Source organism: Stegodyphus dumicola, chromosome X2 (assembly GCF_044657685.1).
Source record: "Stegodyphus dumicola isolate Sdum_Otavi_A_Nest chromosome X2, ASM4465768v1".
Lineage (NCBI taxonomy): Eukaryota > Metazoa > Arthropoda > Arachnida > Araneae > Eresidae > Stegodyphus > Stegodyphus dumicola.
Genome location: NC_140781.1, coordinates 149,386,563 through 149,406,163, shown reverse-complemented (window position 1 = coordinate 149,406,163; position 19,601 = coordinate 149,386,563). Strand labels below are relative to the sequence as shown.

Sequence of the window (19,601 nt, the reverse complement as noted above, 5' to 3'; positions counted from 1 at the left end):
CTAAACGAAGAAAATGGCGACTGCATAGGAGAAAGCTCAAGTTGTGTGCTGATCTCTACAAACAAAATCGGTGACACAAGTTCAGAGAGATCCTATTACTAGAAACAGTACGCAAAAACACATCACTGTTTTATAGGACAAAAGTGAGGAGTTTTTGATGTTCAAATACGATAACCACTGCGGATAACCGCTAAGCTAAACCGTACTGGCAACAACTCAGTTACAGTTTCGAAATTCGACATGCCACGAAAGAATCATGTATAGAAGTGTACTAAAACAGGATAAAAAACTTCCTGTCTATCAGTGCGATGAAATTCAATAGTTTCGGATATACTAATAATTAAAATGAGTTACAGAACTTTTATGTACACCCTGTATATTAACTATTTCCGAATGCGGCTTCCTATTTTATTCTTAATTAAGTGTCCCTTCATAGATGAAGAAACTAAAATATTCAAGTTATTTTGTCTGGTGCAGCGAAAATAAAACAACATTTGTAATTCTAGCTGGTAGTTTAGTGATTACATTGAAACTAAAATTCATTTAAAATATTGAAACTTTCTGTTAAATCATTTCCAGATATAGACAACTCATGCAGGGATATGATTAAAGATACATAACAGAAGAGAAACTGTACGTATGAACTAAAAAATTATACTAAAAGAAATATATAAAAAATGCCGTTTGCGGCACAAAAGGAGAAAAATAATGTCTTGGAAATAGGGAATATTATGAAGGTCCCTGTCCCTTTCGAACAAGGGAAGGATTTTCACGTACGTTTTTGACGAGGCACCGTTAAGAAGTAGTACTACAGTCAGTAACTTCAGCAAATCTTTCAACTTTAGCACTCTTATTTTTCAAAAAAATAAGAGTGGTGATGGAAATAAGAGTGAAAAAATAAGAGTGGTGAAAAATAAGAGTGGTGAAAAAATAAGAATGAAAAATGGATATCCCGCATTTTGAACACCTTGAAGAAATATATAGGTATTTAATTAACATACTGCGTGTTTCAAAAAGAAGACGTAGATTTTACTTTAAGCATTTCATAACTGTTGTATAGATAAAACGTGTGGCAATGAAACTGTATACCGTTACAGCATACGTCACATACCCGAGATACATAAAAAGACTGCAAAGCTTGGATTAAGATTCCAAATTTTCATATTTTTCATTTCTATCAGATGATGTGTGATACATTTTTTTTAATGTCAGAAACAATTTAAATAACTCTGCAAACTAGTGAAACCTGACCTTTTGCTCTGAAATGCTTTTTGTAGATAAATCTTTCAAAATTTCAACCTTTATTAAATTATCTTGCGCAAAACGTACATCTGTTTTTCTATAAAAACTTCCTGTATCGATAAATTCCGACGAGAGAAATTATTAAAAAATATATCTCTGTAACCATCTTGCGTCTTTAATCTTTATCTCCCATGTGTGTTATTTCATTTAACATGTTTATTCGCTCTCTCTGTCGGAAATTCTTCAAACTAAACAACATTTCCGATTAACAGTATAAACATAGACACTATGTTATCATGTGGAAGAAATCATTATAAAGAACTCATTCATTTTTGGGGTGAATAAGAGAACTGTAAATACACGGAAAGTTCAAAGCGCTACTGTTTCGTTAAGCCTCGTTTGTAAAAGCTCATTCAGCTCTTACACTGCAAGTGAAACTATATTACTCTGGCGGAAGTTTTAATTGAGAGAAAAGCTATTTCCTCACATAAATGTAATTATAATCTCTTTTTTTCCCTTTTTTTACCTCGTATTTTGTAATACAAGGCTATAATATATTTCTTTCAATTCGCCCAAAATGGGAACAAACCCATTTACTATCGATTTCATATCCAATCCATTTATTCTACCACTGAAACTCTCTTTTTCAACTTTCACGCCTAAATAGCCCATTTAATACATAAGCGAAGGAAATGTGTAACAGATGTTGCTAATCCTAGAAAACACTTCATTTACATGACTATATCATATTATACATGAAAGGTTAGGTTATTTGAATATGGTGTAGGGATTTATATTTATTTTAAACAAACAATTTTATTTAATTTGTTATTCTTTCCTGTAAGCCTTCATTCTCCTAACTGTCAGTGCAAGAATATTTAAATTTGGTAGCGCGCGTGAAGGAATGCAAATTCTACGTTGAAGAACTAAAAAAATATACTAAAAGAAATATATTAAAAATGCCGTTTGCGGCACAAAATGAGAAAAATAATGTCTTGGAAATAGGGAATATTATGAAGGTCTCTGTCCCTTTCGAACAAGGGAAGGATTTTCACGTACGTTTTTAAAAACCGAGTTTCTGTGCGAAAGAGGGAAAGTCAGGCTATTTGCCGTCAACTCTGTTGCTTAAGCGTTTGCTCCCAGAGTTATTGCTGGTTTGCGTGGCTTAATTGCATTTACTTGCTGCCACTAGTTTTCGACGGGGATTTAAGAAACGGGATTTAGCTGAGCCCTGTAGCGTAGTTCTATTACTTGTACATATCTTCAAGTTTTTAGTTTCGTTATCTGAATTTCAGTTACTGCCCAAGAAGACGCGAATTTTGTTAGCGTTGAGTTGGCGCATTGTAAATCTTAAAGAGTTAATAAAGGATACTTTTAACCCTTCCTCTGTGAAGTTGTTACTCTTACAGTTTTCACATAAAACTGAATCTAATGGACTCTAACAATGGAAAAGGAGGCAAGGGCTATCTGCCTAAGAGAAGATATACCTTCGTGGAGGCTTAGGTGTATTCACTTTACACATGGGGAAAATCACGAAGACCTACTATGCAGCCAAGACGTTGCGGTCAAAACCAGGATGAACTGCCAGCATTCAGAAATTTTAACCACTCAGCCATTCTCGGAGTATTTATACATAAGAATTTGGGTGAACAATATTTCGTGCAAGAAGATTAGAATGATTTCGTATAAACAATATTTTTTAAAATATACTACGAGTTAACTTAAATTCAACTTCATTTCATTCAATACAACTATAATATAATTTGCCGCTTAATATTAATAAATTCTTAAACAATGTCAACTACTCAGAATGAGAAAAACCTTCGAGAAATATCAATAATATACAGCCACTGAATAGGAAGCCTAACATGGGATCATTTTCAAGCTTTTAAAGCTACTTACTATCAGTTTGTATAAAAATAGATTAATAAAAAGTATATTATTCTGCCAATAATTTTTGCTCCCGTCTTCAAGCGCTGAAATAAGTTATCCACTGAACTTGTGTCGAAAGAGGGAGAATTAAAGCGATCCGTTCCAAGGATGGTGTTAGACTATAGTTAAAAAAAATAATATGCGTTTGCACTTATTTAAAATGCTCCTTATTCCATATCTCAGTTGAAGGGAGGAGGAATAACCGGGCACTTCCAAACAGGCCCAATAATCGGCACTTCCAAATAGGCATTTTCTAGGGACGGCCAAATCCATCATTGTACACCCAAAAAGCCATCCCATATGCCAAAGTTGGACTTGCAAAAGGAAGAAAAATATAGCGCAAACATATATCTACGTCTTATTTCAGATTCGAATTACATTAGTGCAGATGAAATCGATTTTATATCCGCAAAGGATGGGAAGAGGTATCTCAAACGCTTATCTAGGATTAGAAGAGAGGTCCATCATTGTGAAAATGCTTACCACTATACGGAGCATTCGTGGAATAAAAAATTCAAAGAAACAAGGTCATATCAGACTTACCCTTGCATTCAGTTCTTCGCACTAACAGTTTGCGTTCAAAGAAACTTCTTTGATTGGACAGAGCATTTTTCATAATTTTAAAGCGCTGTGTAACGACGCACAACTCAATAATATTGGGTACGCCTTACTTTTATTTGCAGTAATATCGAGTATAGACGTAAGTCGGTTATAAAGTAATACGCCTATTAAATTAGTCGAGCTCAATTAAAGAATATTATTAGCTTATTTCTCTTAGGTACATACTATAATGCGCATACTACAGTGGGGATTATATCCTGTATGATTTACTTACTACTCGAAACATCATTTGAGAACCATCTAATTCATAATCACTTAATTTTACAAAATTCATAGTGAATTCGATAGTTAGCTAAGACTATATGGTGGCATGCCCTCGAAAATAAGGCCACAAATATTGCAAATTTACAGTTTATAAGAAAATACAGTTGCTTGTTACAATATTTCGATATGAATAGCATGCACGTTAAATTACTTTTTTTTCTTGGAAAGTCTCCCACAAAGGTATCCATCCCCGTGTACAACTCTACAATGAATATCAGACATTTGAAATCCGGAATGATAAAAATTCAACAGCGCCCTCAACGAGATTGGAACCATAAAACTTCTAATTGCTAGCTGAGCATGCTAACCACGTATACCACAAGACATACACAGGTAAATGCTAGAATTCCTTATATTCTCTCCCACTTAAAGGGCTTCTAAAGCAGAATCATGAGACCCAGCCTACCAAATCCAAGAGGTGATAAGTTATCATCCACTACATTTTAATTTGAACTGCATTTTAGCTGCGATCACTATTATAGAGACTATTAAGTTTTTTCGAAGTTAGAAATTCGAGCCACGGATCATCCAGTTACTAGATGGGCATGCTAAACCACTTACACCACGAGAATACGCATGCGGAAATGCGATAATTTCTTACAGCTCTTGTGTGCTTTGAAGCAATCAGAGTGATGGAATACATATCATGTTAAAAGCTAAACGCATTAAACATGCAAGATAAAAGAGAAATACTTCATCTTACTCTACTATCATTAGGTATGAATTCTGAATACCGAAGTATCTTTCTGACTGATAGTGGAAAACGGAGTGTGAGGCACTTACGCTCCTATTCAAATCTCAGAAGGACGATAACGGGCAAAATCGATTGGTTGGACAACATGGAAACTTTTTGCTGTGGCAATGCTCTTAGGAAAATTGTCATCATCGCTTCATAAAGGAAGTGACATTCTCAAGTAAGCAATTTCCTAATTGGCTGCTGTTAAGGTAAATTAAAGTAGCGATTCTAACGCCCACCATTTCAAGTATTTAACAGATTAAAAGCTTTTGTTCTTTTAATCTTCCATTGATATTTCTATTCCAAAGAACGTGGGAAAAGGTTTTTTTCGTTCTTTCAAATTGGGATTTTTCTTCTCTTTTGTTACTTTTTACTGCTAATCATTAGGCAAAAAAGTGCTACTATAGAAGAGATATAATCATTTTAATGGAATTTTCTTTTAACTGTATCGGAATCATTACAAAAGAAAAATGGCTGATTCTCCCAAAAAAGTTTGACGATTTCAAAGCGAAAAGATCTTCATCAGAAAATTTTTTTTATTGGCAAAATAAGATTATGATTTAGCTTGAAACGTCAAATTAGCTTTCCCTCCCTTCATTATTGCATATCTGACTCACTGACTGAATAATGACTGACTTCTGACTGATGTTAGCAGCAACAATAAAAATTAAATTTCCAGCCATTAATTGCGATAGCGGGTTAACCAGTATTTTTTTAAAACCCAAGTACTTAGCTTTCGAAATATCCTTTATTAATTACGTTGACGCCGCAAATCATCATAAAGATTATCTTTTGGATATATTATAATTTAAATTTGTTTTTGTAAAATTGTAAATTTTATCAGTTAAATATTTAAATTATATATAGTTGCGCTTACTGCTTTCAAACTGCTCAGTCTGTTGAGCAATAAAGTTAAAATTTGAAAACAATATTAAAGTTCTTATACCACATCGAAAAGCAAGGCTTTTGAAACTGGCTATTTGCCAGGTTCCATAGACGTTAAAAATGCTATATCCCACCTTATGGCAACACCAACCGGATCACGTGGATGATTAATCCTTCGGTAGGATAATTTTTTTCAACGACTTAGCTGAAACGATGTCTGGAGTTAACGACTTATTACTGTATTTTAAAAACGTTTGATTCTAAAAATATTTCTCCGAGTCTATTGCAACATGTTTCGCTGGGATCAGTATTATTTACAATAAAATTAATCTGGAAAATTATGTTCAGGACCTGGCCGCCCAGACGGTATAGTGGTTAGGAAAGCCTGACTGCGATACCGAAGGGGCCTGGGTTCGAATCCCGGAGAAGGCATGGTTGTAACTGTCCGTGCCTTCATAGGAGACAATGGCAGCCTACCCATTAGGTTCCTCCATAATAAAAAGAACACCACATCTGGCCCTGACAAAGATATATTCGAGCCCAAAGCAAATGCGTTCGTAAAATACAGTAATCACGAAAGAAAACCAGACGTATTTGATTACAGTATATTAAATAACAAAGAGGAAAACTTAGGCAAATAATGTATCAAAATTATGTGCCAAAAATGGAACATTTTTGTGGAATAAAGTTTTTGACATACTTTGAATTTTGCTCCTTATTATATTCCTTATTAAGCTTAGCGCCACGGGCGGCCGGAGCTGACACATACAGGACAATTGCAAAGTAATCTTCTCTACCAGCGTGTTATGTTTATTGCAAATATAGAGAAATAATCTCCTTAGTCATTGTTTTGGGTGCGAGAAGCATAAGATATCATTACAATCGTTAAAGATATGCTCTGAGATGTTATAAAATTGTATTATTTTTATTGCTACACTTAACAGAATTTTAAATTTTATCTATTATTTGAAATACTTTGGTTGGACACTGAATCAGGGGCAAATTATCTTAATATAGTTTTTTGCACTTACGAAATGAACAATTTTAAATTAGTCAATTTTATTATATAGTAATAAATATAACCTTGAAATATAAACTTCATCGAACAATCTATATTTTGAGACGAGAACTAGCACTTTTATTTCGTTACCGTTAAACAAATTTTAAACTGATAGTATACTTTCCTTCGAATTCCCTCATATTATTGAATAAAATCAAATACAGTTATCGGCTACATAACAGGAAGACTATTCTTGATTCGCAGTTCTTTGGCTCCGATTAGTTGCGCCTATTTACATACAGAACTTCAAATATTAAATTACTCTTAATCTCGATAATGGTTTCTGACAGGCATCAAATCCTGCAAAGTTATAATACATAAATTCCATAAAGTGAAATATCATTCTAAAAACATTTTACAAAAATAAGTAAATAATAAAATTTATGAATCACCTCATTAGAGAACAGAACTCAAAATTATTTTTAATGACAATTTCTTTTTGCTGTCTGATTAAAAAAAAATAAAGTTAGAAGAGAGGCAAAACAGCAACCTCGTGTATGCCTGCTCGCCTTCAAAATCGACAGAGTTTTGATTAAAATCTGCGACAAACATAGCGTTGCCTTTTGGCCTCATTTAAAGTTTTACTTTGGAGTGTTTCTCTTCTCTCCTGGGAAAAAAAAAAGTTTTCATAAAATTCAGGATTTAATAAAGCCGATTAAAAGCCGTAACAAGAATCAAGGCCGTACAAAAATCTACTGCTCTCCGATCCCCCCCCCCCAACCTCAGGGAAAAAAAAAAAAAAAAAGAAAGAGATGGCTAACTTTCTCGAAATGTAGAATATTTAAATATTAAAGGAAGCCCGAAATTCTCAAATCTTCATACCCGTAGGGGTATATAGGGTTATGTGTGACAGACCTCCACTTTTAATGGGGTCTTCAGATTATCCTATGGTATTTAAGATATATAAATTTTAACTTTTTTTTTTTTTTTTTTTTTTTTTTCAATTCTAGGCTTTAAAATTATAAAATTAAAAGCAGAAGGCTCCAAAATATTTCCCATGTTTTTGGGAAAACATAAAGATAAAAATCTGTTAATTTTCTATGATATATTGAATAATTGAGACGGTAACCAATTTAACCACATTCATTTCGTATTATCTTTATAAATTAATTCAGGATTGCAGTAAAACAAATAGAAATTCTCTACGTTGTTCCCCCCCTCCCCAACTTCTTTTCAGTGTTTTTTTTTTTTTTTTTTTTTTTTTTTAAGAAAAGATAAAATCCTAGCTTTAAGAGTGCAGTTTACATTTTTTGCAGCATGTACCAAATTGAAACCATGAAAACAAAACGGATAAAAAGATCAAATGTACATTTGATTTGTTGTTTGGATGCAATATATTAAATTATAACTTTATTTCACAAAATTTGTATCAAAGGCACCTGAAAAAATGGCGAAAGGGGGGACAGATTTTGCCTCGGGCCTTCCAATTTGTAAACAAGGTTATAATGAGTAATAATATAAGGATAAACTGATTCGTTAGTTTTATAACAGGGATTTCAATTTTTCAAGAAAGTAAATTTTTCTTCTTAAGCCATAGAAAAAATATACAAAGGAGAATATTACGCAAACAGAAATAATCGTCCCACTTTATTAATAGGGTAATAAATATAAAAAATTTCTTTAATTTAAGAAATGAATTAGTAATAAGCAAAAACTTACTTTTTGCGGCCCAGAATCTTTGACAGCACGTGTATCATGTCGCCGAATTAAAATTACGACTGTCAGTCATGAAACGTCTTAAAGTTCGCACCACAAAACTGATGATGATCCTGACCAGAAACCCATGAAAATAAACACACGTGTTAAACCGTCACACCGAAACCACGTTGTATTTTGACCACATAACAGTGTCACTTCCAGCAACAAACTTCTCTAAATAAATAAACACACCGACGCTACGGCTGATTTTACTGCATTTTAATTCTCAGGTAAGCTAGCTTCTCCAGAGTTCATGGGAAAGGTAAGTCCGGTCCATTTCTTGTATGTCCGTCCGTCTGTCCGTTGGTGGACCGCACAACAATGGAGAGAGGGAGAAAAACGTGAGAGGACGCCAGAGCTGGCGAGATGAAATGTATTAACCGGTGGTGATGTTTTGCTATCGCAGCGCCATCTTACGGCAATGCAAACTATGAATGAATGAAGTGGACGTAGTAAATTGAAGCAAGATAGTGAATTCAGCGTGCGCGCTTTTCGCTTTCACAGTTTAGTTGCTGATTTCAATTAACAGTGAAAATTCATTAATGATTCGAATTTAACTATTGCGATTGTCACTCGTGGTTGGTGTTATAATTATGCTTTTCAGTTACCAGTGGCAGATTTATGAAGGGGGCCTGTACAGATACGGAGTATGGTTATTTTTGCACTGACAACGGTCAGTTGGGGTTTTCAGTACTTCTAGCATGCGGGCTGTTTAGCCCTGCGGTTGGATTAGGTCTGTCCCAATTTGATGAGCAGCCATACCCCAGGGTGCAACCCCTCTTTTCCCTCTCTTCCACCCCTCTTTCCCTTCCCGTCCAGAGGACTTTCGGCTCGACAGTATTTTAAACATCTCCAAGGCGCTAAGAAACATCCGTGCCTTCTCCGGGATTCGAATCCAGGCCGAAAGCTATGGTAGCCGGCTCCTTCACCACTATGCAGCAGCAGAGTATGGTAACGTTTACAGTTTTGTGGTGCGAGCTCATTATCGATTTATGCGGATCTTCGCGAGTTTTTCGATTTTCTCACGACTGCGGTGCGATTTCCGGGAGCGAATAAATCCGCTTCTGTCAGTTATCGAAATCAGTCATATTTATCTTCTTTTCGTTCTCCTTCATTTTATGCACATGCATCTCGCATTAGCCCGAATATGACTCAACCTCGTACATAAGGCAGTTCTGTAATTTTGAAGGGGTTTCACATTTCCTTCAACGGGTTGAATTTTTTTTTTTCTAATTTAAGAAATGCTCAATCTCTTCTTATATATTATGCTTAGTATATATTAGGCTTCTTATATGTTATGCCCTCATATATACTGTTTAGCTGTTTTTCTCTGCAATTTTGATCTGACTGCTCTAATTAGCAGCTTCTTCCTTGAAACACTAACCGAAAATCTCCACGGTTATAAGCATCTAAAATCCAAAATTAAATAGTCATCAATTATGTTTGCTTCTGCTATAACTAAGCGCTTAAAAATAAGAAAGGAATTATATACAGAATGATACCACGGCATTTTTCAGCCTTTTAGCATCATTTATCATATACCAATACATCAAATATTTACATTTCTACCAAAATGCAAGTTAATCACCGTTCTTCATATTTCATCTATATATTGGGTTTCAGTTTCCGTGCATTCTTGTGTATGAAGTAATATTTAATGTTAACATATAATTGCTTTGCACCTGACAAACGGACATACATAGGAAGATAAATTCTCTTTTTCTAGCAGAATACTTTATTGTACACTATTTTCATCTTTCATCATTAAAGACGGAGAGAGAGTTTTCTTGCCACTGTTATAAGAAGGCTACATGCTAAAACTGTGTTTCTTTCTTTACCTTTAGATGGTACGATTTCTTTAGATAGATGAAAATCATAATTAGTCATATGAAACAAATACATTTGTATCTTACTCATCTTCTGCATCATTTTCAAATCTCCTTCTGACCGAAGATCCACAATACTGAGGCATGATGTCTGCTTGTAAATGTTTTCATATTTGAGGCTAATTTTGTGGATATAAATGTTATTAAAAGACTATTCACATAAATTCAGGACTAAGCTTTATGCTTAATGAATTGATTTCCCTGCATTAAATAACTCCTAGACTACCTACATTGTTTATATTTCCACTTCCAGTAATCAGTAACTCGTCACACGCAAAATACAACAAGCAGTGGAGACTAGCAAATTTCCAAACTTTGAGGATTCATAGGCGAAGTTTTTGATTCGAAAATGAGCGAGGAAGGTGATTGCTCTTCTAAGACGTTCAACACTTACTCAAAAGAATTAAGCGTGCACCACATGCACTGTATAAAACAATGCAGTAGTATGATTCATCACGAATAGAAGACGGCCCCATATTAAGAAACCTTAAAATTTAGAAAGCATTTTACAAGAAAAAGAAAGAATTACTGCTTCTATAAATGGCATACCAGAATAAAGCCGGCAAATGGCGGCATTGCATTCTACGGCCGAAGTTAAATAAAACAAATGGCTTAGGAACCCACAGCAGAAAACCCACATTTTATGTGCTACGGGATATTGGAGATCAGCAACAAGAGGATATGGATGAGCCACCTCATCCTCTTGTTAATGAATTACTCGAGATTGGATCCCGAGTCGAGATTACTTAGTGATCAATTGAATAAGACTGCTGAGCACTGGCAGTTCGATCCAGGTTTGGATTCTGGAAAACGGTCTGGCTGCATGCGTACTTTTGTGATTTTCTTCATTTTGTAATGCGTCAAATCAGTTTCGGTTAGAACCCACACCCTCAAGAAGGTAATCCTTTTCTTGCGAAGCTATCCCTAGCGTGCTCTGCCGTAAATGATCAAAACTGGACCCGAGATTAGCGGCCTTATTCGCTAGGCCCCCCACCAGCGGCGGAGCAGTAAAATCGCTGAAAATTGGTAGTTCGACCTGGGTTCGATACCAGGTGAACGGCAGTGTTCTAGGTTTCCTCGAGTGTAAAGTGGATATAAACCAGTTTCCCGTAGAAAGTCTGCTGCCAAAGCATTCCTTTACTTAAGCAGATAGCCCTATATACTTTGCAACAATCATATAAAGTCAACGTTCGACCACTGATAAGTTTAAGCGCACTTCTGATTAGTTGGTTCTTTTTTAATTAATTATAACAAAGTATACAAGAGTTATGTGCCTAAGGGATGCTTTCAGTGAGGAATTGTGAAGGGAAACTGTCTTAAACCACAAAAATATGAGGAAGTACGAAGCACTGATCAGTTGAAAAAGACTATTCATTCCTTCTATTCCGCCTATTCATTCGTTAGGATTCCTCCCTCTCTCACCAGTGTTCTGGTATTTCCCATATTCGTAGAAAATTGAAATTTAGACCAAAGCGCACCAAAAGAGCAAAATATGATGACCACCTGGCCCTTCTTTTATTATTAAACATGCAACTACTCCAAACTAAAAGTACAGAAAAGTTTCCTTTCCAATGATCTGTAAACTATTTAATCTTTTGATGGTAATGAAAGAACTCAGCTGTCATTCCAGTTAAGCACCGCAGTGGGAGCAAACGAACCAACTCCCATCACAAATTTACGACTTACAGATATAGCGCATATTTGGGAAGAGAATAATTGTTTAATCTCTCAATCGCTGAAGGATTAAAGATATACACAGCGAATATCATATTAAGTAAGTTAGTCTGCTGAAGTGCATTAAAATGCTAATGTTTTCCTTTCTTACAGGAGTTTTAAAAGGCCTGTTCGCAAAAATAAATTAATAGGATCATAATATAATTTAGAAAACAGTAAATCTTTCACTAATATCCTTGCATAAACTGCCCCCCTCTCGATCAATCATATAAAATACGTATGAATGCTAAGAATGAGTTAACGTGTTTCTTTGTCATGTAGTTTGGTAGTAAAATTTAGTGCAAGGGTTCTCAACCTGTTTTTCTCCATGCACCCCTTTCACCACTGCTAGAAGATCATTCTCTCGCTTTTCCTTTTCAAAACTCGAAAAATACGTATACGTATTTATTTATGTTTATATTAGTTTTTTTTTATCTTGTTCTATAAATTAAACAACAAAAAGTACAGAAAACATTCTAGTTTATTATATTTATAAAGTAAAGCAAAATACTTAATAGTTAAATAAAAGGCTAACTGCATTCCCCTTGAAACTATGAAATTTTCCCTCCTCGTCTGGTTCAGAATTCCTGATTTAGCGACAATTGCTCCATTTTTAAACCGATTTCGGGAGATTTCACAGGGTTTGGTTTATTTAATTATGGCAAAACACATTAGGGCTATCTGCCTAAGGGAAGGGATGCCTTCGTGGAGGACTTTCTAAGGAAACTGACCGGTATACACGTTACACATGGGGAAAACCACGAAAACGCCCATGCAGCCAGCCCATTCGCGGGATTCGAACCTCGGAAAGAACTACCAGTGTTCAGCGACTTTAGCGCTCGGCCGCCCGCTGGTGGGCCAAAATTTCACAGGGAATAGTCTAAATTAAAGATTTAGGATCCCAATTATTGTTCAAGGAGAAGCTGAAAAATAAATCATAATTCCAGCATTTATATCATAATTTTTAATGTGTAATTTTAGCTTTTATAGTAAATTCTTCAAAGACTTTCTTTTTAGTTAATAACTGAAAAAGCAAACAATTTTCACAAAATATTTCAATAAAATTATTCACACCTCCTATTAAAAAAAGAAGAAATTTTGTTCAAACTCTTAAATTTTCTTCGATTCGCTTTTATTATGTCTTAAAATAATCAACTCTTTCATCGATTACTGATTTTATTGTTTTATTTAATTTTCATAAAATAACTATCCATTATTTTAAGTATTGTATATCTACTTAACAACAGTTAAAATTAATTGTTATTTAATTTGCATTATTATTTATCATCTTATCTTATTTAAATTTAACTGTCATTTCTAATTGTTTTATTTTTTTACTATTATCAGCATTTATTTTATTCCTTTTTGAGTTTTTGTTTGCATTATTAGCCCAACGGGGCGTTAGCCCAGGAGAACTATAAGTCTCGATACGGCATTTTGAGTCGAATCTCTATAAACGACTTTACCACTTTTCAAATTGTTCCCACCAAATACTATCGCCCTGTATTACATTTAAAGGAACTAAATAATGAAGAATCTACATGAACGTATCTATGTTTCTCGCATTGCGAAAAAACAACGGTACCTAGAGCCAACAGATTTTTGAATAACGTATTTCTCCACTCAAATGTAGGCACTTGGAAGCCCAAATTTTGAATTTGTTTTATTGTCTACTTCATATTTTGTAAACCTTTAAAGAATTTTTGATTAACAAACTGAACTATTTCAAAGCGAGCAGGAGCAACACTGCACGGAAAAAAAATCTCTAGTGCGCGAACACTGTCTATGGGAAATTCTAAAGATATTCTGTTTTTAATATTTTTAGCCTAAAGGGACATCAGCCTAAATGCTATCGAAACGTGTATGTGTGTAAATGAAAAAAATATAGTCCTTAAAAAATAATCCTTTTGGGCGTAATATAAAATCTGAAATCTTTCAGATTTATTTACTTATTTACTTATTCTGGTATTATAAGTTTCCGGCACATCTGATTTGAGGAAACAAGCACTAGATGAAGTAATCACACGACAGAAAAAGAGAATATTTTAGCGCATCCTCATAACGAAACGATAGGCCAGCATGATTTGTCTGAATCAATTAATCAACTATGCTATGAAAAGTATGTACTAAGCAATATACACATGCATTAAACGATTACCTTTCACCAGTACCCCAGGGCTCATAGAAATTTGATCAACTTTTTTATCCAAAATATTGGATAAAAATAAATGAGTATAAAAACTCCCGTATGTCCTTCCTAAGGACTTACGGCAGTTTTTATAATCATTTATTTCAGCTTAGACAACAATTTGATTGGACAATTGGATGAAAAGTTTTGAATGAAATCTTCTGATACCTTTAAGAACCTAAACACTCAGACTAACTATTTAAAAAAAAAGGTGGAATAGCAACAAAAGCAATTTAACATTTAGTTGTTCTGTTTAATAGACCATTTTAAATCGAGGTGAATCAAAAACATAAGTTTCACAAATCTGAATGTGATTTCTTTAATTTTTGCTTAAGTTCTCAAACATAATGATCGAAAACGCCCTCCATTGTTTAACACAAGCTCGTATGCGATTTTAAAACGCTATCGTTTTCAGAAAGTTGAAATAGTATTAAAATTCCATTGATTTTTTCCCATCATTCTTCAAGCTAATGATATCAAAGAAATTTCACTTTTCGCTCTCTGAATGGAGTTTAGTGACCTTGATGAGACATCATATCTCGATGAGAATAAAACGTAGCTGGAGCATTTTTCTCGTGGTAATTTGTTGTTCAAGAAAAGGGTGTGAAATGAGATTTTCTTTGAAAAGCAACATAAACATATATACGCCTTCCTGGAGAAACTCGATATTTATTCATTGATGACGAAAAAAGTAAGGAAAATTCAGGCGAAATTATTGTGGAAGAGAAAATTTCTTCCTGCAGCGGCTTAAATCAATAGACAAAACAATATAACACATTATTTGCTCTGAGTAAGAAAAGAACAAACTTTTATTAAATCAGCATCTTGCTAGATAGTTTTATTGGGAAATGTTAAAGAAAGCATGTATCTGCAACACGCTTAACGCGGAAAAAGAATTCTCTATATTCTTTAGGAGTATTTCTATGGCTTGAATTGCCATTTTTGGAAGCATTTATGGTATTCCGATGAGACGGCTTCATCCCCCGTCACAAAGGTGCCAACATCTTTATGCAAATAGACCCTTGTTGGAAAAGATATAAACAAATATGAAGATCAGTTTCCAACTTGTGAAAAGCAGCTTTCGAAAAGGTGCTAGGGCACCACTACGCAAGTACAATCTTAGTTTGCTAATCAGATTAGCAAAGCAAAAGAAAATTTTTCCTGTACAACAGTGACCCGGCATAAAGGTGGCCGCACCTTTACACGAAGATTTCTTTTAACAAGATAGAGACTGCACTTCACAAGGTTGTGAGCACTTTCATGTGGAGGCATCCTTATATTGATTTTTGTCTTTCCGAATAGTGACCAACCTGCATAAAGGTGCCGCTATCTTTATGGTCGCACATCGTTATAAAGATGCTCCATTCAGACATTCCAAAGGTTAAAATCTTTGTTGGTGCTTGCTATCGTTGATGTATTTATTTTGGACCTGGCATTTATTTCCCAAAGCTACAGCAGATGACCTTTCAACTAGATAATCAGTTTTTAATCGAAGGAAGCTGAAACTGGGAAAAAAGACTGAACTGAACTTCAAAAATTCAAACAAACTAGAAATAAGTTATAAAAATTCAATATCTTTATTTTGAATTCGTTGCAAGAGAATTTTCAAGCTCATTTTAGGTTCCCAGATGATGTCTTTATCGCAAGAAATAATAATACTGTACTCATTCCTTTAAGATAAAATTGTAGAGTAAAATTTGAGTACATGTGTAGATCACAATTAAAGACATATGTAAATATTTTCTAAGAAACGTCTGGCGTATGCGAAGATATGCTGCAAAATTTTTTTCGTATATTATCCATTTTATCCATTTAGAAGTAATTTTGTCATACATTAGAGAATGTATCGTCAAACTTCGGTTCAAGCGAAAAGCATTCGCAGTTATCGGGTGCCCGACGTGAAGTCGCTAGCCCGGTATAACAGCGTTGACGGAATATTTGAGATTTTCTAATAATTAGCAGAAGGTGAAGATGAGTAATATGATGAATTAGCAACTAATTGTCATATCATGATTTCCATCTTGCAGAGTGAAGAAACTGGTCCTAACTTCTTCAAGTGAAGATGACTTGGAACCGAAAGTGATGATGAGCAGTTCTTAGCTTCCCACTAGTCTGGCTAGAATGAACTGACAGCGTCTATGTGTAGAGGTGTGCAATCGACCTGTGTCAAGAAGAGTTTAAAAATAAATGCCAATGATTGCAAAAACAGTACATACAATAACTTAGAATATTCTCTACAGTAGTATCTGTCTCTGTGTATAAATAATATAACGCAAGCAAAGGCAAAACCAAAAGCAAAAGTAATAAGACAGGGGTAGGTTTAACATGTATATCAGATAAAATAATAATACACAGATCATAGGGAGTTATATAATTGTCTTAGAATGGCCTTCGGCCTTTTTTCTGTTTTCATGAGTTAATACAGTATTGGTATTGTAGAATTATTTACATCTGGAATTTTCCGGAAAAAAGTATAGGCCAGTTTGACCCTATAAATATTAATTTTTGAATTTTGAGTTCACGGTGAATTGCCGAGTTTTCTAATGAACTTCTGAACTTCCACTATGATAAAAAAAAAACTAACATACTGAAGATATATTTAGCAAGAGTCGTAAAAGTATACTTTGTATATTGAAAGAATAAATAGAGGGAAATGAACGAAACGTTCAATTATGCTGCTATTTCTTACGTAATACAGTAGACATAGGTAGCAATACTGGCTTCGAATCTCTGTGTAGTTTCCTCATGTATAATATAAATACGAACCGATGTTCCTTAAAAAGGATCTTCACAAAGATATCTTTCCTCATAAGTACTTCTCCTCATAACTGAAATGGTTAGGTAAGTCACTGTCTCAGATTCACAAATCAGTCCTCACTTTTTCAGTACAATGTCTTGGATATGTTGTTCATGATAATTAAAGCATTGCTACTATCTCTTAAGTACACATGCTTTGAAACGATGTAGTCTTCAGCGTGACATTCGTAATCTCCTGACGAATGACACTTTAAGGACTGCTAATGTCAGATAGGGCGTGAGTGAAAGTTTGACCTTTCAGATACCCTCATAAAGAAATCTGCTGGATGCTCCGGACGATTTCGTTCTCGGTTTGGTGACATTCAGTGGCTTTCACTTAATTCCCTAGACCGTTTTTATGAGGCTATTTGTAAGCTCAAGTGTTCACTCACATCTTAAAAATAAAAAATGAAGCTGAGCCTTAAAAAAGAAATTTGTCAGGACATTCCGAATGTTTGCAGGGCTCTTTACATCGTGTTATGCTAACTCTACTTGAGCAATGTCTTTACTGTTGTGGATGGCCACGACAAGATGCTGTAATGAAGAACTAAAGCCTCTTTTATGAATTCTAGACAATGACTTATTTAATCTTTTTTAATTTTATTTATCGCCAAGTCCAATAAATCTGTTATACGCCTTATATGTTTTCTTTCTTCCCTAGCAATGGGACATTCCAATCCTCATATCCAACGAATCTTCAGAAATATTTGAAATTTCAAAATTTGAATCTCATCAATTTTTTTTTTTCATCATTCGAATTTTTGAATGTCTTCCTCTTAAGTAGATAGCTCTCGTAAGCTTTTCCGCATTCAAATAACCTGAATTTATCTAGTCTAATCTAAATAATTCATGTTATTGTTTCAAATGGCCGGACACTTGTAGAGACATTAGGTATTTTTGGAGCAGGCAAGATACAAAATGAGCAACGCCTTCGCCGGGAATCGAACCACGGACCTCTGGAATACGCGCACAGCGTGCAGACCACCATACCACGAAGGCGTGCAAAGAAGGCGGGAGAAATACCTTATACACTTGCAAAATGGGTAACATTAGATGCCTCCCTCAGAATAAATCTTGAGGAAAAAATAACAGCTCCATAGTCTTAGCAGCATCTCAAATAAATTCTGTGATAATTGTCACCCCGTTATAAAACTGAGCGAAGCTTCAGAAATAATCGCTTTCTATCAGACGGTAGATGTGTTAATTCCACAATTCATTGATGTTCAACAATTCTGAAGTTTTGAGGCTAAAGAGAAGCATAATAACCACTTCTATCCTTGTAGAGCTTTTCAGTTTTCATAACTTCTAAGTGTCGAGATAGAGATGGGCGTAATAATTTACACTCCACTGATTCTCTGAGTACACTCTCAATTCACCTTTAAGAATTGAGTTGAAGATTTCTTAACAGAAAATCTACAGATATTTGACCAGATCAAATAATTGATTCCCTCCTCCTCGAAAAAAAGAGTGAGGGGGAGATCCGCTTGAGCTGAGTTGCACATAGCCTTTCTCCGAATCCATACAATAGCAGAAGCCTTATAGCTCGGACGAAGAGGTAGGAAATTAAGAGAGCAGGAGTCTCCTGCTGCTACAAATGAGAAGCCCACATTGGGCTCTTAATTTGTAGCGCAGAATGATTAATACGAGAACAACTATAAGCCAGTAAATTTATTCGCCGCCATCAAATCACGAGAGATGGCAGACAAATTACTAGTCAGACGCATAACTATAAATTTTTCTCAGACAGCTGGTATTTATTTTTATGAGACTGAAAGGAACAGAGTAAATTTACTTCAGATGAAACATAGTATCCCCTTCCATTTCTTAGAATACAGAAACTGGCCTCCAAATTTCTAACGGAGAAAGAAAAAACATTCTTAATACATGGAACCAGTTTCGGAGAGAATGTGAAAATCGTGGACTCGGAGTAGCCACAGGCTTCATTATTATTGTCATTACAATTTTTTTCCGTGGTGCTACTGACCATAAATTGGTGAATGAAATATAAAACTTGGTGAGAAGATTTCGTAGGTCTGTAGTAGCTGGGAGTTAATGAAATTTTGATGACAGGGGTTTTATATTTATATTTTCATTTAGATGCAAAAGTTAAAATTATTTAGATAGGAAGAGAGATAAAAAAGACTATCCATTTTATACCGAGGTTTTCATTCCTTTTCATCTGTTGCATGTAAAAGCGCTACTGAAATTTTCCTTTGATGTTTAAGAAGTTATTAATTAAGTTCTGCTTTGATATGTCTATTGAAACCCAGATTCCTGTTTTAGGAAAACGCATGTTTCAGGACACTAGAGAGAGGGAAAAAAAAAAAAAAAAAAACAACCGTAAAAGTAAAGTCTGTGCAAATTTTCTGTCCTTTCAAAGACAAATCCAAACTGAGGTCTAGAGAAAAGTAAAAGTATGAGATAAGAAGTGAAGAAATAAAAGCATGAAAGTAAATTACTATCGAAGAAGATAATATACTATATATATAGAAGACTTTTTCTTCCTTATAAATGTATAAGGATAGAATTATGGCAAAGCAAACGAGAACTGTCTATCTAAGGGGAGGGGTGTTTTCATGG

At 34.6% G+C, this 19,601-nt stretch overlaps 1 protein-coding gene across 2 annotated transcripts in view; it reads right to left on the bottom strand.

The window, feature by feature from the left end:
• Positions 1 to 19,601, bottom strand: part of LOC118184567 (uncharacterized) — a 761,893-nt gene that overhangs the window by 616,789 nt on the left and 125,503 nt on the right. The window contains exon 1 of one of the 2 annotated variants that reach the window (XM_085809992.1): positions 8,400 to 8,773. The exons of the other annotated variant lie outside the window; for it this stretch is intronic. Coding sequence (XP_085666118.1) covers positions 8,400 to 8,437 — 38 coding nt within the window. The 5' untranslated portion in view covers positions 8,438 to 8,773. Of the gene's footprint in view, positions 1 to 8,399; positions 8,774 to 19,601 lie in introns of those variants that run through there. 2 annotated transcript variants of the gene reach the window in all.